This window comes from Lutra lutra, chromosome 17 (genome assembly GCF_902655055.1).
Source record: "Lutra lutra chromosome 17, mLutLut1.2, whole genome shotgun sequence".
NCBI classification, from domain to species: domain Eukaryota; kingdom Metazoa; phylum Chordata; class Mammalia; order Carnivora; family Mustelidae; genus Lutra; species Lutra lutra.
Window position 1 is genome coordinate 46,256,240 of NC_062294.1, and position 26,449 is coordinate 46,282,688.

Below are 26,449 nucleotides of genomic sequence, written 5' to 3' on the forward strand. Positions count from 1 at the left end.
AACCGCACACACTGAGTGCAGACACACGCTTGTTACACAGTCCAAGAGAAACACGGTCCCAGACAATGCACCCCCTACAGAAACACATCCACCATCAACCCAGGCCCCCAGCCCTCCACCACTCCCACCCCACACCCCATGAAATCTCAAAAGCACAAAACCCTATACACACATCTGTCGTGCCAGCAGGAGCACCCACAAGGCATCTTTGTCCAGAAGCAGTCCTGTTACTGTTTATTAACACAGACTGGGCAAATAGTAGAAAAATAAACATCTCCCCCTTTTTTTCCATTTTTTTCTTCCAAAAATGGAAGAATGTCCTGCCCTTGAGGAATTCATGAGCCTTTGAGAAAGTCAGACAGTAAATCAATAATTTCGAACACTATGTGAAAAGAGTTAAAACAGGCATGGCAAAGGACTCTGGGAATACACAGGGAAGAATACCAGGGTTTCTTTAATATCCGCTGATATAATGTGATTTGTATAATAAGGAAAATATCTTCTTTTCAGATCATACAACCTTAATGCCACTTCTTCCAGGACACCATAAAAAAAAAAAAAAAAAGGTGACTGGTATGCGCGTGAAATTGCCACTAGCAGAAAAAGAAAGTATTTGTCTGAATTAGGACAGTCCCCGAACATCAACAACAATATTGGGGGCACATAGTTTCAATGAAAATGCGGTTTATTGCATAAACACGGGAAAATATTCAGATCAGTACTTAAGTTCACACCGGATCATGGGAACTCACCACACTTCCGCATCAATATGGCACTGAATGGGGTCATTTCTATATAATCCTTAAGGGCTAATGGGACCCTCCAAAGCAGCCATTACTGTGTGGTTTGGAAATAGTGATTCTAGGGCGCCTGGGTGGCTCAGTGGGTTAAGCTGCTGTCTTCGGCTCAGGTCATGATCTCGGGGTCCTGGGATCGAGTCCCGCATAGGGCTGTCTGCTCAGCAGGGAGCCTGCTTCCCTCTCTCTCTCTCTCTCTCTGCCTGCCTCTCTGTCTACTGTGATCTCTCTCTGTCAAATAAATAAATAAAATTTTAAAAAAAGAAAAGAAATAGTGATTCTAGAGCGTGGTCTCTAGCTCAACGGCATTGGCATCTGCTGGGGAACTTCTGGGCGCCTGGGTGGCTCAGCTGGTCAAGCAGGGTCCTGGGATTGAGTTGGGCATTGTGCTCCCTGGTCAGCAGGAAGTCCGCTTCTCCCTCTGCCCCTCCCTCTGCCTGTGCGCACTCTCTCACTCAAAAATAAATTTTAAAAACTTTAAAAAAGAATGCAAATTCTCAGCCTCACCCAAGTTGTTTGAATTAGAAACTCTAGGGGTGGGGCCCGACAATCTGAGTTTTAAATGCCCTCCTGGGGATTCGATGCCTGCTGGAGTTTGAGAACCACTGGGTTGAGGTGTTGGTCTTCTGAGATTTCCTATGTCACTGATTGTTTATTGCATCTAGAATTTTCTGTAGTGACACCTCAATTTGCTCATCTCCTGTAACATGGTGTTTCATATAATTTTCCTGATTAAAACAAATCCCATTAGCAGTAGAAAAAAGAGACATGTCTTGGGAGTCCCAGCTGGAGCCTTGGAAGACAGCGCCTGGATACCAAAGACCTCAAATGAACTTGAATCTTCTCTAACACAGACAAAAAAGGTCGGTCATCATCTAACTTCAGGAGAAGCTGAAGACCTTATACGCACGTACACCTGCGCCAAGTGAGGCGCCCTGTTTTCATGTCTCCCCGGGTCCCATGGCCCCCTAGTGGTCTCCGCCAGAGCTTCTTCCCCTTCCCTGCGCCGCAAACCCCTTGGGGGCGGGGAGGGTCTTGTTAAAATACAGATGCAGATTCAACAAGTCTGGGTTAAGGATCTAGGTTCTGCATTTCCTGCGAGCTCCCAGGTGCTGCCAGGCTGCTGGGGGCTGGGCGGGGGGATGGGGCAGAGTCACTGAGTAAGTGGCTCCCCCCCTAGCTGAGACGGAGGTAGCAAAGGTACAGCGGTAAATCAGGCACCTGCCACCAGGAGGGCGTGGCAAGAATTCAGAGGTGGGCAAGGCCAGGGAGACGCTGGGGAGCGGTTGCGATTGAAAGAGAAAACTCCAGTGAAATTTCAGAAGGAAGCCTGTGGAGGAAGCGAAGTCTGAAACTCCTCGGGGCTGAACAGCTTTGGCCCAAGAGTCGCTGCGGGTGCAGGCGCAGGTGCGGGCGCGAGTTGACAGTGCGCGGGGAACCCTCCGCGGAGCCGGAAGCTAGGCGGGGTTTCGCGGGTCGCCCACAGGGTTAGGGGAGGCTGGGAGCCCTCGCGAGGTGGCGCCAGAGCACGGAGATTCCTCGGTTGGACGGGGCGGGCTAGAGCCCAGGTTCAAATCCCGGCTCTGCCAATTACGTGCCCCCTGCTTCCTCGTGTGTGAAGTGGGGATAATACACAAAAATTAGTTATAGCTAGGTTTCCCTTTTTATTGCTTACATTAGTCGTTGGTACATTCTTTTTTTTTTCTTGATCAGTTTTAAGATACAATTACAGCCGTTTTATCATCAGTCTTTTCAAGTTACCGACAATAATTCATGTTTAGCTGTGTAGATTCCTCTCTATTGGATATGTGGTTTTCTTTAATTTGATCGTCAATAAGAGTATCTATTGTGCATTCGGATTCTTTTCTTTCATTCTACTTTGAATTTTTGTATGTGCGCGCCATTCTTGTCCCAGCGTTTTGAGATACATGTTTAGTTTGCTTATATTTGACCTTTTTTCTTTTCTCACATTTGTACTCAAGGCTTTCCACTTCCTTTGTAGGAGTGTTTTTGGCTTAAGTAGAATAATAAATGTAGCATGCTGAGATTGTGGCAGGCACACAGAAAGTGCTGGGTACGTTAACTGTTAGTGTTGGTGTGGGTTTTGATTATTATTATTAATCAGAGGCCTTAAAAACAGAGAAAGATACAGGGGAAGAATCCTGAATCAATTACGCATTGGTTTTCTGTTGCTGCCATAACAGATGATTTTAAACTTGGTGGTTTTTAAACACAGATTTATTATCTGACAGGTCTGGAGGTCAGGAATCAAAAATGGGTTTTACTGGGCTAAAATCAAGGTGTCTGCATGGCTGAATTCTTCTGTAGAGGACAGTCCATCCCCTTGCACTTTCTAGTTTCTAGATGCTATTTGCATTCTTTGACTTGTGACCCCTTCCTCCTTCAAGGCCAGCAACGTAGCATCCTCAAACCTTTCTCTGCCTTTCTCTGATTCAGACTCGCTCTTCTGTCCTCTCTCCCACTTCAAAGGATCTTTGTGATTACACTGGACTCACTCAGATAGCCCAGGATAATTTCCTTATTTTAAAGTCAGCTGATTAGCAGCTTCTTCTTCTTCTTCTTCTTCTTCTTCTTCTTCTTCTTCTTTTTAAGATTTTATTTATTTATTTGACAGAGAGATCACAAGCAGGCAGAGAGGCAGGCAGAGAGAGAGGAGGAAGCAGGCTCCCTGCTGAGCAGAGAGCCCGATGCGGGGCTCGATCCCAGGACTCTGAGATCATGACCTGAGCCGAAGGCAGCGGCTTAACCCACTGAGCCACCCAGGCGCCCCTCTTCTTCTTTTTTTTTAAGAGATGGTTGGGGGTAAAGGGAGAGGGAGAGAGAATCTTTTTTTTTTTTTTAAGATTTTATTTATCTATTTGACAGAGAGATAGAGCACAAGTAGGGGGAGCGGCAGGCAGAGGGAGAAAGAGAAGCAGGCCCCCCGCTGAGCAAGGAGCCAGATGTGGGGCTTGATCCCAGGACCCGGGATCATGACCTGAGCCAATGGCAGACACTTAACCAACTGAGCCACCCAGGCGCCCCGAGAGAGAATCCTAAACAGGCTTTGTGCCCAGTACGGAGCCTGACACGGGGCTGGATCTCACAACCCTGAGATCACAACCTGAGCCGAAATCAAGAGTCAGACGCTTAACTGGCTGAATCACCCAGGTGCCCCGATTAGCACTTTTGTTCAATCTGCAGACTTAACCCCCCTTGCCATGTAACATAACGTATTCATGGGGACTGGAGATTAGGACATGGACATCTATGGGGGATGATTATTCTGCTAGCACAGATTAGCATTGAGTTTTACTATCAATGAGGAATACTCTCTCTTGTAGGAAGAGAGGAACCACCCAAGCTGTCTAGGGCTCTGGTGTCAGGACCCAACCTCCTTCCATACTGTTGCTCCATCACCAGTATGTGGCTTCCTCCTCATGGTCCAAGATGATTGCTTGAGCTCCATCCTTCACATCCACATCCCAGGTGGGATGGGAGGGAGGGAGGAAGAAGGAATGCCTCACCAGAAGTACCACAGGATACTGTTCTCTATATCCTGCTGTCAGAACTTAGCTGCAGGTGGGCACGTGATGACGCAGGAAGCTGTCTTAACCCAGGTTAGCCATTTATGGAATGACAGGTCTAAGTTTCCTATTACTAAAGAAAGAACAGATATGGAGGTATGGTCAAAAAGCTTGGGTAAGAGGCAGATCGTGGGATGACAGAGAGTCAGTTAGGACCCAGATCTGCAGGAGAATTAAAAATACAGTCCTTCCTAATCACAGCCTGGGTATGGTAGCGAGTAGGTGGGTTGCGGTCGGATGATTAATGGCGTCCAGCCACATTCAGGTACTAATCCTGGAAGCCGTGCATGTGACCTTATTTGGCACAAGGGACTTAGCAGATGTGATTGCATTAAAGATCTTCAGGTAGAGGAGATTGCCCTAAATTATGTGGGTGGACCCTAACTGGAAACACATGTCCTTGTAAGAGGGCGGCTGAGGGAGACGTGACTCCAGAGAAGTGATGACCCGAGCAGAGATTGAGGTGATGTGCTTTGAAGACAGAGGAAGGGGCCACAAGTCCAGGAAGGCAAGTGGCCACCAGAAGTTGAAAAAGGCAAGGAAATGAATTCTTCCCTGAATCATCCCTGAGGAATTTCAGCCGTGCTGACACCTGATGGTAGCCTTTGAAATCTCACTTTCACCTTCTGGCCTCCAGAACTGTGGGAGAGTACATCGTGTTGTTGCAAGCCACTGAGTTTGTGGTGATTAATTAGCCATAGGAAATGAATATAGTGACCTTGCCCTAAAGAGCTCATGTTCACTAGGAGAAGTTACTGGAGCAGGAGATCCCCTGAGAAATGGGGTGTTGGCTAAAGTCTTCCAGGGAATCAAAGTGATTATAGATCCAGCACTTCCTCTTCTGGGTATTTGCCTGAAGAAAACAAAACACCAATTCAAAAAGATAGCTGCACCCTCTTGTTCCTCGCAATGCTGCTGACAATAGCCAAGACATGGGAGCATCCTAAGTGTCCATCAGTGGATGAATGGATAAGGAAATACAGTACATACATGCAATGGAATGTCATTTGGCCACAAAAAAGGGAAATCTTGCCATTTGCAACAACATAGGTGGGCCTTGAGGGCATCGTTCTAAGTGAAGTAAGTCAGAACAAGACAAACACTGGATGATCTCACTTATATGTGGAATATAGAAAGAACAAACAAACAAACAAAACCAAATTCATAGAAATAGCAGATTGGTGGTTGCCAGAGGCTGGGGTAGACTTTGGGAAAATGGGTGAAATGGGTCAAAAGGTACTAACTTCTAGTTATAGAATAAATGTCATGGGATTGTAATTACAGTGTGATGACTACAGTTAATAATCTGTATTACATATTTGAAAGTTGCAGGGGTGCCTGGGTGGCTCAATTAGTTTAGCATGTGCCTTGGGCTCAGGTCATGATCCCAGGGTCCTGGGACTGAGTCCTTCATTGAGCTCCCCGCTCCCCCACTGCCCGGCTTCTCCCTCTGCCCGTCCCCCAGCTCATTCTCTCTCTCTCTTAAAAATACATACATACATACATACATACATACCTTGAAAGTAGCTAAGACAATAGATCTTAAAAATTCTCATCATAAGAGAAAAAAATTTGTAGCCATATATGGTGATGGATGTTAACTAGACTTATTTGGTGATCATTTCACAATATATACCAATGTTGAATCATTATGTTGTATACCTGAAACTAACATAATGTTATATGTCAGTTGTACCTCAATTTTTAAAACATTTTATTTATTTATTTGAGAGAGAAAATGAGAGAGAGAGAGATTAAGAGAGGGGAGGAAGTCAGAGGGAGAAGCAGACTCTCTGTGGAGCAGGGAGCCTGACGTGGGACTCGATCCCGGAACTCCAGGATCATGACCTGAGCCAAAAGCAGTTGCTCAATCAACTGAGCCACCCAGGTGCCCGTGTACCTCAATTTTTTTTAAAAAAGTGATTATGGGGAGCAAGGGGAAGGGACTTCCAGGAGTCAAGGGCTAGATTAGATTGGTGTTAATATACCCCAAAGTAGTAGTAGTATAATTAAAAATCATGACAGTAGCAATAATAAAAGTGATACAGTAATAGTGCCCACTTACTATGTGCTAAATTCTCTGACAAAGGCCTCACACACAATGTTCTCATTTACTCTTCATAGACACTCAGTGGGTTGGTGACAATAACCTGTAAGTTAGGAGAGGCTGGGTTTTGCTGCAGTGACAAGTAGCCCTCAGGGGCTGACATCTGCAAAGGTTCATCTCTTTCTCATGCTGTGCACTCATCACAGGTCAGTTTGGGGCTCTGCTTGCTACTGTCTATACTCAGACAATACCTGGATTGTTGTCAATTTCTGGTCATAGTAAAAAGCAGGCAATGCACACAGAAATGACATGTCATACCACTCACATTCCGGGGCCAGGGAGGGGGGGTAATTGGCTTCACTAGGTAGACAAAAAACATTGCCCTCGTAGAGATCATATTCCATTTTGGAAGACAGGCAATGAACAAAATAAAATAAATGTAATGACTGAATGCTAGAGGGTGTACCTGCAATGGAGAAAAGTGAATCAAGCAGAGAGCATGGAACAAGGTGGGAACAATTTTGAATGAGTGGCCAGGGAAGCCTCAGGAAGAAGCATTTGAGCAAAGACTTGTGGAGGGGAAGGAGGGCAGTTATGGCAATGCTGGGGGGAGAGGATTCCCAGAAGAGGGAACTGCCAGAGCAAAAGAGTATTTAAGAAATGACAAAGAGTTTGTGTGGGCAGAATGCAGAGAGGTAGGAAGAGAGGGGAAGAGAAGGGGTCAGAGAGGTCATGGGGGCAGGTCATATGGAGCCTTATATAAGGACTTTGTCTTTTACTCTGAGTGAGATGGAGCCAGGAGAGAGCAGGGGAGACTCCTGACCTGACTCAGGTATTCACAGGGTCCCTCTGTCTGTGTATGAGGAACAGACTGGGGATTTGAGGCAGGAGTAGGGAACTCAGGGAGGAGGCTTCTTCCATGATCCAGGTGGGAGAAGGTGGACAAGACTAGGGTAGGGGCAGTGGAGAGAATGAGAAATGATCAGATTCGGCACATACTTACATCTGGATTTGCTAACCAGATGTGGGAAATGACAGAAAAGAAAGGAGCCAAGGATGATTCCAAGGTCTTTCACCTGGGGGTTTGGAAAGATGAACTGCCATTTAATGGGTTGAGAAAGATTATAGAAATAACAGGTTTAAAGATTTATTTATTTATTTTAGAGAGCAAGCGAGAGAGAGAACAAGCAGGGGGAGCAGCAGAGGGAGAGGGAAAAGCAGACTCCTCGCTGAGCAGGGAGCCCAACGTGGGGCTCAATCCCAGGAACCTGGGATCATGACCTGAGCCAAAGGCGGACATTTAACTGACCAAGCCACCCAGATGCCCCTAGGTGTTTTTTTTTTTTAAGATTTTATTTATTTATTTGACAGACAGAGATCACAAGTAGGCAGAGAGGCAGGCAGAGAGAGAGAGGAAGGGAAGCAGGCTCTCTGCTGAGCAGAGAGCCCAATGTGGGGCTCGATCCCAGGACCCTGAGACCATGACCTGAGCCGAAGGCAGAGGCTTAACCCACTGAGCCACCCAGGCGCCCCAGATGCCCCTAGGTTTTAAGTGAGAAGAGCAGGAGTTACATTTTGGGTATGATAAGTTTGAGAAGTCCACTGAACATCTAAATAAGGTTGTTCAGTGGTCAATCTGATGTATAAGCCTGGAGTCCTGGAGTGAAGTCTGAAGATCAAAGTTTGCAAGTTGTATCAATCAGTTTGTGCTGTGTAATAAGCAACCACAGAAACCTCAAAAACACAATGATCACTTACTTAGCCCAGCATTTACAGACCAGCTGGAGATATCAGTAGATATCTGGGGTTGGTAGATTCAGCCCAGCATTTGCAGACCAGCTGGAGATGTCAGTAGATATCTGGGGTTGGTAGATTCAGCCCAGCATTTGCAGACCAGCTGGAGATGTCAGTAGATATCTGGGGTTGGTAGATTCAGCCCAGCATTTGCAGACCAGCTGGAGATGTCAGTAGATATCTGGGGTTGGTAGATTCAGACCAGGTTCAGCTGGGTGGCTCTGCTTTAAGCTGTGGGTCTATCTGGCTCCAGTCTGAGGCCAAGCTGAGGGACAGCAGCAAGCCAGGAGAGCTTTAATTGCCATCACCAAAGCACAGGAGGCTTCTTAAGGCTTAGACTGAGAACTGACACATTACCTCTTCTAGATATATACCATTGGCTTAACAATTAACATGGCTGTGTCCAAAATCAAGAGGCAGAGAAGTAAACTCTGTCTTCAGTGAGACTGTGTCAAGGGTATGGACGCAGGGAATTGGAAGAATTTGCACCAATAATTCAATCTGTCCCGAAGTGCCATGACTGTAGAGGTCAGGTAGGCTCTAAAGCCATGAGAATAGATGAACGCATCATGGATACAAGAGATAAAGGCCAGGATGAGTTCTGGTATATTCCAATGTCTATAGTGGGGAGATGATAAGATGAATCAGCAAAGAAGACTGAAAAGAAGGCACCAGAGAGGTAGGAAGAAAACCAGGCAAGTGGGAACTAGTGAAGAATGTGTTTGACAGAGCAGAGCTGTAACAGATTACCATAAACTTAGCAACTTAAAACAATGCAAATTTTCCATCACCTGATGACTGGACAAATGAAATGTGGTCCATACATACAATGCAATATTATTCAGGTCTCTTTAAGATTTTATTTTATTTACTGGGGAGAGGGGCAGAGGAAGAGGGAGAGTGAGAAAATCTCCATGGATTCCTTGCTGAGCACGGAGTTTGGAGCCCCTTGTGGGTCTTGACATGGGGCTTGGTCTCATGACCTTGAGGTTGTGACCTGAGCCAAAACCAAGAGTCTGGTGCTTAACCAATTGAGCCACCCAGGCAGTCCATTATTCAGCTTTTAAAAAGGAAGGAAATTCTGACACATGATGAGCTGTAACATGGATGAACCTTGAGGACACGATGTTAAGTGAAATAAACCAGTCACAAAAATAAACATACTGTAGGATTCCAGTTATAGGAGGTACCTGGAGTTGGTAAATTCACAGAGACAGAAAGTAGGGTGGTGGTTGCCAGGGGCTGGGGGAGGGGGGAGGAGAAATTGTTGTTTCATGGGTACTGGGTTTCAGTTTTGCAAGATGAAGGAGTTCTGGAGATGGGTAGCACAACCATGTGAAGATACTTAATACTACTGACCTGTCCACTTACAAATGGCCAAGATGGTAAATCTTCTGTGTATTCTTCACAGTGAAAACTTTTAGAAATTGCCTAACCAAAGGAACAGAACAAAAACACTCTGCAAATTTATGCTACTATAGTTCTGGAGGTCGGAAGTCTAAAATCAAGGTGTTGGCAGGGCTGGTTCCTTCTAGAGACTTCGGGAGAGAATCCATTTCCTTGCCTTATTCAGTATTGAGGGTCACCTGGCTTCCTTGACTCGGGTTTCCTTCCCCACAGTGTTCCAATCTCCTGCTTCCCATGGCACTTCCCCTGCTCTTGACTCTGACCCTCCTGCCTTCCTCTTATAAGGACCCCTGTGGGGATGCCTGGTGTGGCTCAGCTGGTTAAGCATCTACCTTTGGCTCTGGTCATGATCCTAGGTCCTGGGATTGAGTCCTTCACTGAGCTCCCTGCTAAGCGGGGAGCCTGCTTCTCCCTCTCCCTCTGTCTGCCATTTCCCCTGCTTGTGTGTTCTCTCTCTCTTTCTCTCTGACAAATAAATAAATAAAATCTTTTAAAAAAGAAAAAAAGGACCACTGTGATTTTACTGGGTCCACCTGGACAGCCCAGAATAATCTCCCCATCTCAAGACATTTAACTTAATCACATCTGCAAAGCCTCTTTTACTGTGTAAGGGAAAATAGTCACAGGTTCCTGGGACCAGGAACATCTCTGAGACCCACTCTTCAGTCCACCACACAATGGTGGCAACAAAGCACAGTGGTGCTGGCAGAACTTGTGCCTTTGTCACCGAAAGATATTTTCAGATATTTTCTTATTGCATTATCTTCTAACAGGCACCTCGAAATATTATTTATGATCACCTCTACTTTTAAGTTAAAGTAGCTATTAAAGCTGCCATGAGTGGCTTTTTATTTAACACATTAGTGAAGAAGCACATAAATTACTATATCGCAGTTTTTAAAAATATTTTGATAACTGCATTGCAATAAGAATTGGATTTCTTTGTCCTGTGTATTTTATTTTGAGAAGCTTTGCAAGTCTGTCTTGAGGTCCAATGCATGAAAATGGGTAAGAATGCCTGCCCTCAGGGGATTGTAGAGCAGGGAAAAAATGGGTCCCTAGAAGACTGAGTGGAAACACCCTGCTAGCTGGATCACTCCCCTTGGGTCTGTGGGGTGGTAGAGCATTACACTTCTGTGGGTTTTTTTTTTTTTTTCATCCACTACTTTGAGGGTCTTTTTGTTACAGCAGCTCAACCTTTATGCAAACTCTGTTCAGCGTGAATTGACTCGTTGGAGTTGCTCTCACTCAAAAAGGCAGATCTGGGATTAGTGGGACTTGAAGCTCACAGCATTTAGGGACTCCTTTTGAAAAACTGAATGGATGCAGCCACTATGAGAAACAGTATGGGGGTTCCTCCCCAAAAATTTAAAAATAGAACTACCAAGGGGCACCTGGGTGGCTCAGTGGGTTAAAACCTCTGCCTTCAGCTCAGGTCATGATCTCAGGGTCCTGGGATGGAGCCCCACATTGGGCTCTCTGTTCGGCAGGGTGCCTGCTTCCCCCTCTCTCTCTGCCTGCCTCTCTGCCTACTTGTAATCTCTCTCTCTGTCAAATAAATAAAAAAAACTTGAAAAAAATAGAACTTAAAAAAAAATAGAACCATATGATCCAGCAATTGCACATCTGGGTATTTATCTAAAGGAAAAGAAAACACTAACTCAAAAGATCTATACACCCCTGTGTTCATTGCAGCATTATTTACAACAGTGAAGGCATGGAAGCAAACTGAGTGTCTATCAATGGATGAATGGGTAAAAAAGGTATAGCATATAGATAACAATGGAATACTACTCAGCCACAAAAATGAAGAAAATCTTGTCATTTGTGATAACGTGGAAGGACCTCGAAGGCATTATGCTTAGTGACAAGAAAGACAAACACCATATGATCTCACTTATAAGTAGAAGCTAAAAAAAAAAAAAAAAAAAAAAAAAAACCAAGCCCACAAAAACTAAACAACTTATAGACACAGTGAACAGATTGATGGTTACCAGAGACAGACAAGGGGTATAGGGGTGGCGAAGAAGAGTAAAGGTAATCAAAAGTGCAAACTTCCAGTTATGAAATAAATGATTCCTGGGGACCTATTGTACAGTAACTATAGCTAATAATACCCTATTGAAGATTTGAAATTTGCTAAGAGAATAGATCTTAAAAGATCTCATCTCAAGAAAGAAAATTTTAGGGGCACCTGGGTGGCTCAGTGGGTTAAAGCCTCTGCCTTCGGCTCAGGTCATGATCCCAGGGTCCTGGGATCGAGCCCCGCATCGGACTCTCTGTTCGGCAGGGAGCCTGCTTCCTCCTCTCTCTCTCTGCTTGCCTCTCTGCCTACTTGTAATCTCTGTCTGTCAAATAAAATAAATAAAATCTTTAAAAAAAAAAGAAAGAAAATTTTAAGTATGAATGATGATGAATTGAGGTGATCATTTTATAACATATCCAAATATCAAATCATTAAGTTGTATACTTGAAATTAATATAATGGTATATGTCAACGTTATCTCCATAGAAAAAGGAAACCCAATGAGAAAAAGATTTTATTTTGCTTATTTTACAAAAACAGGTAACCATGTAACCCCATGGAGAAGTCCCCCCCCCCCAGACTGGGAGGGGCCATGCAAAGATGAGGCTCTGAATCTTAGTCTGTGTCATGGTTACTTTAACACTCTACCCAAATCACTTCTTCAGCACCTGCACACTTAGGCCCCAGCTGTTGGGAATGCAGCTGCTGATGGCTCCTGGCCACACCCCTCAAGAAGGAAATACTGTCAGCTGCAATGAACTGCCTTGCCTCAAAAATAGGGCATTGGCCATGGCCAGTGATTGGCCAACATAGAGATATCAAAGCCTCAATCTCAGCTGCTATTTGGGACAACTTTGAAGGGCCAATTCAGCTGCAGAGCTCTCTGTAGGATGGGCCAACATCTCTGTGGAACTGCCTTAAAGGGCAGCTTGCCCTCCACAGTCCTTCCTTCCTCATATTCTTTCATGTGCACCTCCCAAGAGCTCTCCCCAATCAGTCTTCTTTTTTTTTCTTTTTTGTTGTTCATTTAGATTTTTATTTAAATTCTAATTAGTTAACATTTAATGTAATATCCATTTCAGGAGTAGAATTTTTTTTTAAAGATTTTATTTATTTATTTGACAGAGTGAGATCACAAGTTGGCAGAGAGGCAGGCAGAGAGAGAGAGGAGGAAGCAGGCCCCCCACCAAGCAGAGAGCCCGATGCGGGACTCCATCCCAGGACCCTGAGATCATGACCTGAGCCGAAGGCAGAGGCTTAACCCACTGAGCCACCCAGGTGCCCCTCAGGAGTAGAATTTAATGATTCTTCCCAATAAGCCTTCTGCCTGCAATTCTGTGTCAAAGTGTTCCAGAAATCTAATCTAAGGCCACTGGTATCAAAAGTGGTCTTATCAAGCAGACTCAGCAATGGGCTTTTGGAATAGAGACACTTGCTGTTTGGCTGGCAATGAGGACCCCATCTCCAGGAGCAGGTGGAGTGTGGAGACACCTAGCATGCTAATCAGTGCAATAGTTAAAATGTTTACCTGTGATGAGCAAAGATGAGATACCAGTGAAAGAGGAAGTATCCTGAGCCAGAATGACAGGTTCAGATGGTGAATCACCAACTCAAGGCAGGACTTGAAAGCGAGATTCTGCCTTGGTAGCAGATGAAATGCAAGACAGACTCAGGAGATCTTCCTAAGAGTTCTGGAGACTCAGGGAAAGTCCTTCCTTAAAGGGACCCACAACCCATGGTGTGGTTTGTATCAACATACCAGAGCCAATTGTTAAATTTTCAGGAATTTTGCAAGTCTATCATTAAGCAAAGCCATTAGAAACATGAAATTACATGAACTTAAAATTTAAAATCTTACCAAAATGGGGTGCCTGTGTGGTTCAGTTGGTTCGTTCAGGTCGTGGTTCCAGGGTCCTGGGATCGAGCCCCACATCAGGCTTCCAGCTCAGTGGGAAGTCTGCTTCTCCCTCTCCCACTCCTCCTGCTTGTGTTCCCTCTCTTGCTGTGTCTTTCTCTGTCAAATAATAAATAAAATCTTTAAAAAGAAGAAGGAGAAGAAGAGGAAGAGAAACTGAGGGGGAAGGCAGCTATGGGAGATCACAGTGGTGCACCCAAGGAATGCCAAGGATTGCTGGGAAACGCCCAGCACCTGGAAAAGGTGAGGAAGGATTCTCCTCTACAAGTTTTCAGAGGGAAACTGGCATGGCTCAGCTGATACCTTGATTTGGGATTTCCAACCTTCAGAACTGTGAGACAACACTTTCCTGCTATTTTAAATCACACAGTTTGTGGGACTCTGTTATGACAGCCCTAGGGAAGTAAAGTGCTTTGTCTATTATTTCTATGTAGAAATCCTAGATGATGATGTCCTGCTGGACAGCTCTTCCAGACTCTGTGCTCAGGCATGCCTTGGTGGCAGCTTGATGTGAGCCATAGCTGTTGTACTTACATGATAGAAATAGGAAAATGCTGCAAATTAGAGCTCTTCTCAGAGAGCCAGTTGTTAAACATTTACTGGAAACCATTGCTAATGGCAATTACTTTGGTTAACAGTGCACTGGTTAAAGGGAAAACTCAGATCTTTTGATAGCTGTGAAACACAGGGTCTGAATTAATACCAATGCTGAGGACCCAGAGTGCCATTCTGGCCCTTCTGCTAGAGTCAGGGAGACATATAGAGGCAGTTGACAAATGGAATCCTGACCCAGACCTCCCTCCTAGAGCTGTTATAATGGGGAAAGACCAAATAGAAGCCTCTGAAACTGGCCCTTTCCCATCCTAGTCATCACAGTTTAAAAAAAAAAAAATCACATCCCTGAGAGTATGGCAGAGAGCTATGCCATCCTCAAAGACATGAAAAATGCAAGAATGGTGGTCCCCATCATACCTTCATTTAGTTCACTTGCCTGACCTCTTCAAAAAACTATCTGGATGGTGGTGGATGACAGTGGAAGTGCAGATTTAATCAAATAGTAGCCCAATTTGCAGCTGCTCTGCTGGACAGGGTATCTTTGCCAGAGAGAATTAACACAGCCTCACTGTGTGATATGTGACCATTGCCCTGGCAAATATGATCCCTCTGTCCCTTACAGAAAGGAGGATCAGAGGGAGGTCACATTTACTCAGGATGGCCAAGATGCACATTCAATATGGCCCCGGGGATATGTTAGCCATCCTGCCCTCTGCCATAACTGTAACTGCAAGGATCTGGGCCATCTGGACCAGAATGTCACATTGGCTCACTCTTAGACAGCAATATGCTAATCCGATTGTAAGAGGAAGAAGTGAAAGTACATTGGAAAATATCCTCCCAAGAGTGGAGGAGAAACCCTTCAAAGTTGCAGGCACCTGCTACATGGGTCAAGTGTGGAGGGGTCCAGTGGCCTGGGGTATGTCAGGACACCCCCTTCAAAAGAAACCATTGCTACTCACACCTCTCTCTGCTAAGAAAAAGACACAAAGCTGGTTAGGCACATTTGGGCTCAGGGGACAGCAAATGGGAATAATGCTCCAAGCCACAAGCAGGGAACCGTATCAGCTTTGAGTGGGGTGCAGAACAGAACAGCACTCTGCAGGAGGTCCAGGCTGTGGTGTGAGCCCCTCTGTCTCTTGAGGAGTATGACCCAACAGACCCTATGGAACTTGAGGGATGTGGTAAGAAAAGACCTCTTTTGGCATTTATACAAACCTCAATGGGAGAATCACAATGGGAGCCCACTAGGGTTCTGGAGCAAGGTCAGGGCATCTACAACAAAGTACACTCCATTAATAAAGCAATGCCTGGCATGCTGCTGGGTCACAGCAGACAGGAAGTGCAGGGCCTCGGGATATCACGTGACCAGTTATGAGCTGCCTGACCCACAAGATCCTAAGGCCGGGTGATCCAAGCAGCCGTTTGTTGTAAGATGGAAGTAGTACATCTAAGATCGGGCACAGGCAAGACCAGAGTACAAGTCCGCTTGTGAACTAGCGGGCCCAGCTTCCAGGTCATCTCTCCTGGTGCATTGCTGCCTAGTCCTTTGTTTACACCTATGGCTGCAGAGGCTGAGCTTGGGCCATGAATGGGTTAGCTCAGTATGCAGGCCTAAGAAGAAAATAGAGGGCACCTCATGGCAGTCAGTTGAGCGTCTGACTCTTGATTTTGGCTCAAGTCATGATATCAGGGTCATGGGATCGAGAACCTCATGAGCCTCTGTGCTAAGCATAGAGCCTGCTTACCATTCTCTCTCTCTCTCTCTCCATCTCCCTCTGCCCCTCCCCCCACCATGGGAGAGCCTGCTCGCTCGCTCTCTCTCTCTATCTCTCTCAAAAAAAAAAAGAGTATATCAAGAATAATTTGTCTCAAATCCTAACTTATTAGCTGTGTAGCATGGAGTGGGCTATTTACCTCTCTGTCCTTCACCTTTCCTAGACTTAAAATGTGTGCTGATAATGGTACCTACAACATAGGATTATTGTGTGAATTTAAGGACTTACCCTTGGGCAGCACTTACAATATGACTGGATCCACTGTGAACTTTCACTAACTTTTTGCTATTGTTATAAAACAGAATGGTTCTTTTTTGTTCTATTATTATATTTCATGTCAATTTTGTCAACATTGACAAAACAAAGAACACACAATGTGTGTGTGTGTTGGTAGAGTTGGACCATTCTCCTGCATGGCTTTGGTGAGAGAAATCACACAGATTCAGGACTAAGGAGAGCGATACTAATCGGTCTCCTATCCCCTAACACTCGTGTTAGATAAAACCTCTGGAAGTGTCTGGATTTTTTTGACTCCTCTGGGCACTGGGCAGCCATGGACCCTGAGAAGACACTCACATTCAGTCACACAGCATCGTGCAGTCTTAGAGTATTGTGCGGAGGGAAATAGCTCAGGATTGTGTTTATTGTGGTCAAATTGTATTTCCCAGCAATATCTCTATCCCACATGCTCTACTGAAATGTGACATTGCTACTCCACCATCAAGAGTGAGTTTTAGGGGTGCCTGGGTGGCTCAGTGGGTTAAAGCCTCTGCCTTCGGCTCAGGTCATGGTCCCAGGGTCCTGGGATCGAGCCCCGCATCGGGCTCTCTGCTCAGCCGGAAGCCTGCTTCCCTCTCTCTCTGCCTGACTCTCTGCCTACTTGTGATCACTATCTGTCAAATAAATAATAAAATCTTAAAAAAAAAGAGTGAGTTTTGTTTTTCATTATACTCTAAAATATGGACAGGGCCTGAGACAGCTGGGGCCAGTAGAATATAGTGTCATTTCTGGACATAGCCCTTAACTAGCCTTCAGCTTTCACTTCCTGTCCCTTAAACACTGCTTGGAGGGCAGCCAACTCCCTTGTGAGAAGTTCAGCTGTTCAGGGACTGCAGTGCTGGGAGAAATCTGAGTCATGTGGAGAAGCCACTTGCAGATGTTCTGGTCAACATTCCTTGCTGAGCTCTCAGCCAGCCGTATGAGTGAGCTGTCAATGGCATCCAAGTCCGTCAAACCTTCAGATCAATCAAAGCCCAGCTGACATGTGTCTACAGGCACAGGAGAGACCCAAGTGGAATCATTCACCTGAGGGTGAACCACAAAGGGAAAAGGATGGGACAGGGACAGGTGAGAGGGTACTGACTACCTTCTGCACAGACAACAATTACCAACTCTGGACAAAATGATTTTTTTAAAAGATTTTATTTATTTATTTCCTAGTGACAGAGCGCACGCATGCGCGCGAGAGAGTGGAAGTTATTTTTTAAGAAACAACTATGTAAGGGGATGCCTGGGTGGCTCAGTTAGTTAAGTGTCTGCCTTCAGCTCAGGTCATGATCCCAGGGTCCTGAGATCAAGTCCTGCATCAGGTGGAAACCCTGCTTCTCCCTCTGCCTGCCTCTCCCCCTGCTTGTGCTCTCTCTCTCTGACAAATAAATAAATAAAGTCTTTTTTAAAGACACAACTATTTTTTTAACTTTTATTTATTTATTTGACAGAGAGAGACACAGCAAGAGAGAGAGCACCAGCAAGGGGAGTGGGAGTGGGAGAGGGAGAAGCAGAATACCCGCAGAGCATGGAACCCAATGTGGGGCTCGATCCCTGGACTCTGGGACCATGACGTGAGCCAAAGGCAGATGATTAACTGATTGAACCACCCAGGTGCCCCCAAAACACAACTATTTAGGGCTACCTGGGTTGCGCTCTCAGTTAAGTGTCCAACTCTTGGCTTCAGCTCAGGTCATGATATCAGGGTCTCGATCTTGGGGTCACAAGCTGGAGCCCAGTGTCGGATTCTGTTCTCAGTGAAGAGTCTGTTTAGGACTCTCTCTCCCTCTGCCACTCCCTCCCACTCTCCCAATCTCTCTCTCTAAAATAAATAAATAAATCTTTTTTAAAAAAATAAAAATACACAAAAAAATTTTAAAAAAGCCACCATTTAGGTGTGCCTGGGTAGCTCAGTCTGTTAGGTGTCTGACTCTTGATTCCTGCGGGGGTTATGATCTCAGGGTCATATAAGATCAAGCCTCATGTCAGGCTCTGCATTGGGCATGGAGCCTGCTTAGGATTCTCTCTCTCCCTCTGCCCCTCCCTGCCAAAATAATTTTTTTTTAACTTTAAAAATTAAAAACAACTATTTGGAGGCACTAGAGAGAAACCAGAGCCAGACAGAAACTGGAGAGGATTCAATCTTTAAAGGCACTGTGTGAGATCTAAGTTTATATGGCTTTTCCCCTTGGGAGGCATCTCTGTGCAAGCGGCAAGGGACAGCTCGAACTCAAACAGAAAACCATAGTCATTGACCTGAGGTGTCAGATGCCAGAGTTTGGGGCCAGATGCCAGATGTAGAGTCCCATGTACCAAGACCGGAAAGAGGCCACCAAGAGCTAAGGATGGACTGTCACAACGTCTCAAGGTAATAGGGACCTCTGTCTCGCAATGGCAAGACAACTGGAATGAGCTTGGAAACAGGTTCTTCCCAGAGGGCCCCCCAATAAAAATCCAGCCAGCAGCACTTTGTTCAGCCTTGTGAGACCCACAGCAAAGGAACTACCAAGCCCACCAGGATTTCTGACCTGCAGAACCATGAGATCTGTCTTGTTTGGAGCTAAGTTTGTGATAATTGGTTATTGCAGCAAAAAAAAAAAAAACCCCAAACAACCAAAACAACAACAACAAAACCCCAGAAAAACAAAAAAAACCTAAAAACTTATTCCACGCAAACCCGCAATCCCACACTACAAAGAGGGTTATTTCTTTCACTTTTTTATTTGCAAAACTTTTATACAAAGTAGAAAAATAAACATTTTATTGGGTCCACGTTGAGAATCCCTGCACATAAATAATAAATAATGATTTGGTGGCAATACATTAAGAAAAGTGGCTGCTGCATAAGTACTATCTGGGATGTCGGGACAGGTACAGGTGGGTCTCGGGGATCACACACACAGGTCTCCACTGGCCACGCATTTCAGGTCCCGGGTAAGGAGGCGAAAGAGGTTGAACATGACAGAGGTTTCCAGGCAGCCGAGAGGCTCCTATGGGGAGTAACGGCTGGGTCACTGGCTGTCCATCATCTGGGCTCCCAGTTGTCCCCAGACACTGGCCCTCCCTAGTCACCCACCTTCTTTGGGGCCTCGTGGAGCCGGTGCAGCCAGTGGTGGAGGCGGCCTCGGGGCCGGGGTCCTGCTGGGGGCTGAGCTTCCACCTGTGGGCAGAGGAGGGTGGTGTGTGAGGCGGGGGCCTATGGTGGAGGGGGAGGTTCAGGCGGTCAGAGCGCAGACAGGACCCAGGTGCCCTGAGCACTCACGCAGGCCTGGAGCTCAGACTGGATGTGGCGCAGCGTGTGAAGGGGCTGGTCCAGGATGCTCCCCAGGGACCTGTCAGCCATGGTCTCCAGGACCTTTAGGGTCAAGGCCACCTCGGCCTCCAGGGCCACGGGGCGCTCCCACACCTGAGGATGGGAGACGGAGACAGGTGAGAGTTGCACACGAGAGAGGACAGATGGGGAGGACTGAGGAAGGGCCAGGCAAAGTTGACAGGGGACAGGTGAGAGGACAGCCAGTGTGCTCAGGGAGGGGAAGCCGTGTGTGGTGCTGGTGGGGGAGAACGAGGAGAGGGACACGTGGGAAGGAGAAAAAGGGGCCGCCTAAGGAGCCAGAAGAGGAGGAGCAGGGGAGGGCAGAGGTGGGCCTCACTGTACCTTACCTGCAGCTGCTGTAGGTCCCAGGTCCTGGGGAAGAGGCGGGGGCGGCAGCTCCAAGCCTTCAGGGAGAGTGACTCTTCCTGGAGAGCAAAGGCAGAGGTCAGCCCCCAGTAGGTGGGACAGAGGGGAGAACATCCAGTAGGACCAGATGATGCTAACAGCAGGAGGAAATGAAGTTAACTTGTAAAAGGAGGGTAGAAGCACCTCGACCCCGGGGGGGCCCTGAGTCTGCCCACCAAGGGCCTGGGGGAGGTTAGCCCAGCGAGGGAAGGGTGCATGTCCTCCTCTGGGGGAGAGCAGCATGGTGACCCAGAGAGGTGGGGGGCAAGGGGAAGGTTAGCCCACAGGAGGCGGGACTGTGAGGAAACTCACAAAGGTGTCCTTGGCCTTCTTGAAGGCCTGCAGCTCTTGCGGGGACAGAGACTGGAACTGGGCCAAGTGGCAGCCCCCTGCATCGGGGAAGACCCCGAGAGGATTGGGGCCAGGAACTGCTTCCGTCCGGGTCAGCACCATAGCTATCAGCACCGGCAGGCAGCCCATGGCCATATCTGTGATGCGGAAGGACAGAAAGGAGAGGGGTTAGGGAGCATCAGGCGCTGAGGGTGAGGTGAGGGTCACGGGCCATGCTAGGGGGCTCACCCAGCTTCATTCCTGGATGCTCCTCTCCTTCAGCCAATAGGAGAATCCGGATGTTCCCTTCGAGGCTGTCGCCTGGGATCCTCACTCAGTCTCGGTGGGTGTCTCTGACTTTAGTGTCCTCCTCTGGAACCCTGGAGACTGTCCTGTCTGCGTCTCTGAACTTCCAGCTTCGTCTGTGTGACTCCTGCCTGAGCCCCATGGTGCAGCTTTTAACCAGGACAGATGGGCAACTCCAGCTGATGTAGGAAAAGTGAAAACACAGCCCCAGGTTGACATCCACCACCAGGGGAGGCCCCAGCCCGGGAAAGCCCAGAGCCAGCTGAGCCTCGGGAGTGGGAGCGAAAGAGAAACTGAACTCTGATTCAGTGTTTACCTGCTTGAAGGTGAGTTCGGAAGATGAATCGTCAGGGCTGGGGCAGCTCCAGCCCTGCCAGGAGGACTCACGGTGCCAGAAAGGGGTTAGATTCAGGCCTGGGATGGGAGGGGCCCAGAGGGACTTCCCTTTCTGTGGGATGCCCTCATGCAGGGAAGGGAGGGAAAAGGCACCCTTAGGGGCTGGTGCCACAAAGAACTTGGCACTTCCAAGAGGGAGGCTGTGTAGGGGAGGGGGAAGGGTGCTGAGTGCAGGAAGAGAGAGTCAGAAAAGCAAAACAGCCAAGAATTAAGAGAGGACCCCAGCTCTCCCCCCACCTGTCCCCTGTCCCCACCTGTTATTTACAGAGAGAGAAAGGGGGAGGAGGAGAGCCTCCACGAACATCTTTCCTTGTCCAGGCATGGAAGGACCCAGGACTATGACGCTCTGCTAAGGATTTGGGGTGTGCCCATGACCTTCAAGGGAATCAGCTCTGTTGTGACAAATGCCTTCATTTATGCACTGAGTACTTATTCAGTCCCAGGCACTGTCCAAAGTGCCAGGAATTGAGCACAGAAAACAAAGGAACATACATAAAACAGTCCTTCACAGAGTTCATTACTAGAGAGGTGTAACAGACAGTGTTGTGGGCGGGGGGGGGGGGGGGTTGGAGAGTGGGGAGCAAACGGTATGTATTATGTCAGAAAACAGAAAATGGGTGGGGGGAGACATCATGCAGAGATGAGAGCAGAGAGCAGGAGGGAGTTTATATTCATGAGGTGGCCCAAGAAAATGGCATTTGAGCAAAGTCCTAAAGGAAGTGGGGAAGGGAGCTATGTGAAGATCCAAGGGAGGAGCCTTGTGGGTAAAGGCAACAGTCGTGCAAAAGGAAAACAGAGACACCCCCATTTTCTTGAGCACTTACATGTCTCACCTGGTCACAGAGGTTTTGCCACAATGTAGAATTGAATACCTACATTAACGCCAAGCACATATTGGGCTTTGTCTACCTTGTAAGTAAGAAGTAACCTGCAGGGACTCAGAGAGGTTAAGAGACCTGCCCAAGGTCACACAGCAAGTAACTGATGAGGACTGGATGGTAATGAATTTTGTCTTGCACCTAGATGGTATCCACTATAGTCTCTAACCTTTGTGTTGCTAGATCCTCTGGACCTGGAGGTGATGAATTTTTTGGGAGAGAAGGAGTTGAGTCCTTTTTGACATTTGACTTTCCCTCATTCATAACTCTAGAGACAGGATAGAGAGAAGTCCTCAGCTGGGAAAAATCGTTGAGCTCTGACATATAAAAATGTTTCAAAACCAAGAGCAGGGATGTACCCAACTCATCTTTCAGTGCACTGGTTAATTTCTGTTAATTTAATTGCAGGGCCTTCCATCAGGGGAGAAGACCTTGCATCTCAACCACGAATTCGGAAAACTGACATTTTATCTCAAAATTCCTAAACTTCATACTTGCTTTTCTTACAAAGGCAGTTCAGTGGGGTGGTTAAGAGCACTTCCACACCCTGGAACTAAAGGGTCCGGGGTTCAGACCTGGCTTTTACCCTCATAGCCGTGTGACCTTGAGAATGAGGCATGCAGTTAGCAACAAAGATTGCCAGCCCACAAATCTGGACAAGTTAAAAAAAAAAAAAAGTACAATTGTTTGTGCACTTATGTGTATGTGGTTCTTTAATGGAGACCACTTATTAAGACCACACTATGACCTCACCTGGAAGCTTTATAAATACTATTTCAATGTACATTACTCACTTGCAAGGACAGTATAATAATGTCATTGTATAGATGAGAAAACCAAGGCTCAGAGAGAAGGAATTTGCCTGGAGTTACTCCATAATTAAATGGCAAGGTCAGAACTGAAATTCAAGTTACCTGATCTCCTTGGCTCAGCATTTTTACTGAACAGTACACCCCAAAATGGTCACAGGGGAAACAACCAACGAAAATGCAATAATGTTTAATAACTGACAATACATAACACCAGCAGACAGAATGGCACATAAACACAGGAATTTTGCAAATACAAAACATCCATAAGTAACAGAATCCAAAAACTACAATAACTTAAGAACTTTAGGACCTTTCCCTACCAAACCCCTCAGGGAATGTATGGGGCCTCCTCGCTGGGGAGATTCAAGAGTCATAGATTAATACAATCTCGAAGTGGGAGCTGAAGATCCAAATCCGGAGTGGGACCTGTCCTGGAAGAGGACCTCTGGGGTTCTGGTAACCACAGAAGGAGAAACGGGTCGCTGGTACGTGGTGGTGGGGGGGGGCGGGGGTCAGTGACCAAGGCAGACTCCATGATCGATCGCCTCTTCCAGCCATACCAGACGCCTGGAGGATCATTGACATCTCGTCCCACGGGAATATCGCTGCACCCCGGGGGAACTCGGTCTGGTCTTGCGAAAAACACCCGCCCCTCTGGCCCTCAGGGCAGGTGGGTAGAGGTCCGGCCAACGCACGCTGAGTCCCCGGAGCCTCAGTGCCCACTGGCTGAGACACCCGCCTGCCAGGGGGCCAGCAGAAGGCAGCCCCCCGCAGCCGGCCGCCTGCAGACCCGCGGGTCCCAGGTAAAGCCGCCGCGGGGATCAGAGACAAGGCCCCGAGTTCGCCACCAGCTTCAGGTCCCACGTGAGCAGGCGCAGGAGGTTGAAGATGACGCTGGCTTCGTGGCACCAAGGCGAGTCCTGGAACCCGGGAAGGAGGCGGAGCCGGGCTGAACCAGGAATTCCCTTTCGGGCAAAGTCCCCTCCAAAGTCCCCTCACCGCTCAGAGTCGGAGCTCCCAGCCCGCCTCCACCTCCCACGGTCCTCCCTGCGGTCTAACTGCCCCACCGCCTGCTCCACTCACAGCTCTCCGTGTTGGGGGACGCCTCCTCGGTGGCCGCAGGGACTTCCTCCACGAGCCCGGCCGGACCAGCTCGAGCTGCAGGGGGGACACGAGGGCCATGGAGACGGCGAAGAAGCGAGTGTCCCGGCCACTCGGCCCGCGACCCTCCCAGCCACAGACCAAAGCCCGGATCGGGGGACACCGACACCACGCGAATCGTGGCTGCGGAACAGACCCGCCAAGCGGGTGGGCCTGGGCTGGAGGCCGGGGGCGCAGAGAGAGCTGGGAGGACCCGAGGGGCCGGGGGCGCGGACGGCACTCACGCAGGCCCCCACGTCCCGTCGCGCGGCCGCCAGCAGCTCCAGGGTCGGGCCGGTGCCGGGGAACCGATCAGGGCTCGGCAAGCGGCTCAGCACCGCCTGGGCGTCCGCCAGGTCCCGGACCACAACGCGGAGGCGCGCGCACGACTGCGCGGGGAGCGGACGCCAGTTAGCGAGGCCGTGCCCCCTACCCGCGCCGTCCCCCATCCCCCGCGACGGCTCGCCCCCCTCACCCAGGGCCGCGGACGATCCCTCCTGGGGCGGAACGAGCAGTTGCGCGGCCTCCAGCTCAGCGTCTCCTCCTCCTGGGGGACAAGGGCCGGCGTGAGGCTGGGCCTCCTCGCCAGGCCCCCGAAGCGCTGCGGCGGCGGGGATTCTTGCACGTAGAACGCGCCTGGCCGGGACGGTTGTGCGGATTGTGCACGGAACCGCGCCGCTCTTCGCAAGGCGCGAACGCTGGCTGAAGGCACCCCGCGACGCTTGGCCTCGCGCAGCCAGTCCTTTGGTCCGACGTGGAGCCCAGCCCGCCTGCAGGGGGCGCCCTCGGGGCACTGGCCCAGAGGCCGGGTCGGTGCTCCCGCCCGCTCCCCGCGGCGGCCCGCAACATCTGCTGCTCAGAGTCCTGGCCCGAGATCCGAGCAGCCCTGCGGGGCGCTAGCACGCTAGAGCGCCAGGGCCGTCGCACACCGGGACCAGCGGCTGGGGCCCGGCGGGCCCTCGGGCTCGGGGGACCGGGTGGGGACGTCTGGGCATCACTCACGTAGCGGTCCCTCAGCGCCTTGACGGCCGCCAGCGCCCTGGGGTCCAGCGAGCGGTAGTGGGACAGGAGGCAGCGCCGGGGCGTCGCCACGCCGGGGTCCGCCGCCTCGCCCGCGGTCACCAAGACCCACAGCGCCACGGCCATGGCGGCTCCGCCCCTCCGCCCCACCTCTGCTCCTGCAGAAAGCGACGGACGGCAGACAAGACGCCCAGCCCCTGCCTCTGCTGGGCCTCGCACACCGACTGATGCTCAGAGCTCGGGCGCCTAGCACACGCGGTGGCGGTGGCCGTGGCGGTGGCGGTGGCGGGAGAGACCAGGAGCCCGGAGACCCCCTCTCTGCGTCGGCCTCTCTGCGCTCGCCGCTCCCCTGCGAAGTGCCCTGGGTGCCTCCCTGGTGCGGCAGCGGGACGGGCCTCCCACTGGCCCCGGCGTGGTGCCCACCTCCGACAGCGGTGCCTGCGCCCTCCATGGCGGCTTTATGTGTGCGGCGGAGACCCGGTGAGCCATCGGGCTTTCCCGCATCATCCGGTTAAGCTTTCCGAACGTCAGCGCTGGCGGCAGGCCGGGTGGGATGCCTGCCATGGGGCGAGGACTTTACCCACGCGGGGTACCGTGCCAGCCCTGACTCTGCCCCAACACTTTATCCTGAGCCAACTGCTCCTGTCTGTCTTCTGGACAGCTGTTTGTCTTTTCCGCCTGCCTTGGTCTTTCTTCTGCACTCTAGGAATGACCTGAAAACAGACCACTTCTTCCCTTCCCAAAGACAGGAGTGTCAGGCCTCCCCACTGAAGTGCCTGCCCTCGTGGGGAGTTCACACTGTGGGCGTCTAGTGCCCCACAGGCAGGTTCTTCTTGTCCTTCCATTCCTGTCTTTCTCAGGTTATCTTTCTCTCTCACTCTGAAAACTCCCCTCTGTGTTCTCTCTGGCTTTTCCTCATTCCTTCCTGAGTCGGCTATTAAATGATAGGCATTCCTGTACTGATTTTAAATGTGAGTTTGCTGTTGAAGAGTGGAGGGTCAGACATGAGTTTTTCAATCACCGTTAATAGTCATCATTAGCTGAATTGTACTGAACACTTCCCATCTGCCAGACCCCACTTGGAGCTCTACTCTTGTACTTACTGCTTTACTCTCCTCAGGAGCATTTCGACACAGGTCCTCTTGTTAGCTGGTATTTTGACAATGAGGAAACTGAGATGCAGAGAGGCTACGGGTCCTGCCTGAGCTCATACAGCTCCTAGATGTGGCTTTGGGACCCCCCTCCCCCAATCGTGTTACTGTCAGTGGTGTTCTACCTTCACTCATCCATAGAGACTGATCTGCCCATCTACAGAATAGTTCAGGTATATTTTCAGCAAGTTCAACCATGAGACCCCATCTAACTCATTATAATTAAATTCATTAATGAATGCTGATAATTACAGGCAAGTCATGACTTTTTCAGATGTAGGTCTTTCTCAGCATTATGAGAAAATTACTTTGTTTTTTCAGCAGAAGTCTTCTTCAAAGGCATAGAGGTTTTTGTCTTGCCTTTTTTTTTTTTTTAAGAGAAAGGGAACACCAACACTGTGGGGGGAGTGTAGAGGGGGAGAGGAGGAGAGGGAGAGGATAGCAAGCAGATTTGGGGCTGAGTGCAGAACCCAACTTGGGCTTGGTCTCATGACCCTGAGATCATGACCTGAGCAGAAATCAAGG

General features: G+C 48.8%; 2 protein-coding genes across 2 annotated transcripts; both read right to left on the reverse strand.

Moving 5' to 3' along the window:
- Positions 1 to 19,064: 19,064 nt before the first annotated feature.
- Positions 19,065 to 20,377, reverse strand: IFNL3 (interferon lambda 3). Its single transcript, XM_047711869.1, has 5 exons — positions 20,204 to 20,377; positions 19,834 to 19,911; positions 19,436 to 19,579; positions 19,250 to 19,333; positions 19,065 to 19,163 (listed from the first exon to the last, which is right to left on the reverse strand). Exons 1-5 carry the CDS (start codon positions 20,375 to 20,377, stop codon positions 19,065 to 19,067), a joined length of 579 nt encoding a protein of 192 aa, XP_047567825.1.
- A 2,495-nt stretch (positions 20,378 to 22,872) lies between these two features.
- Positions 22,873 to 25,092, reverse strand: LOC125089987 (interferon lambda-4-like). Its single transcript, XM_047712523.1, has 5 exons — positions 24,756 to 25,092; positions 24,229 to 24,300; positions 23,999 to 24,142; positions 23,697 to 23,771; positions 22,873 to 23,533 (listed from the first exon to the last, which is right to left on the reverse strand). Exons 1-5 carry the CDS (start codon positions 24,897 to 24,899, stop codon positions 23,435 to 23,437), a joined length of 534 nt encoding a protein of 177 aa, XP_047568479.1. The 5' UTR covers positions 24,900 to 25,092; the 3' UTR covers positions 22,873 to 23,434.
- Between the last annotated feature and the right edge of the window lie 1,357 nt (positions 25,093 to 26,449).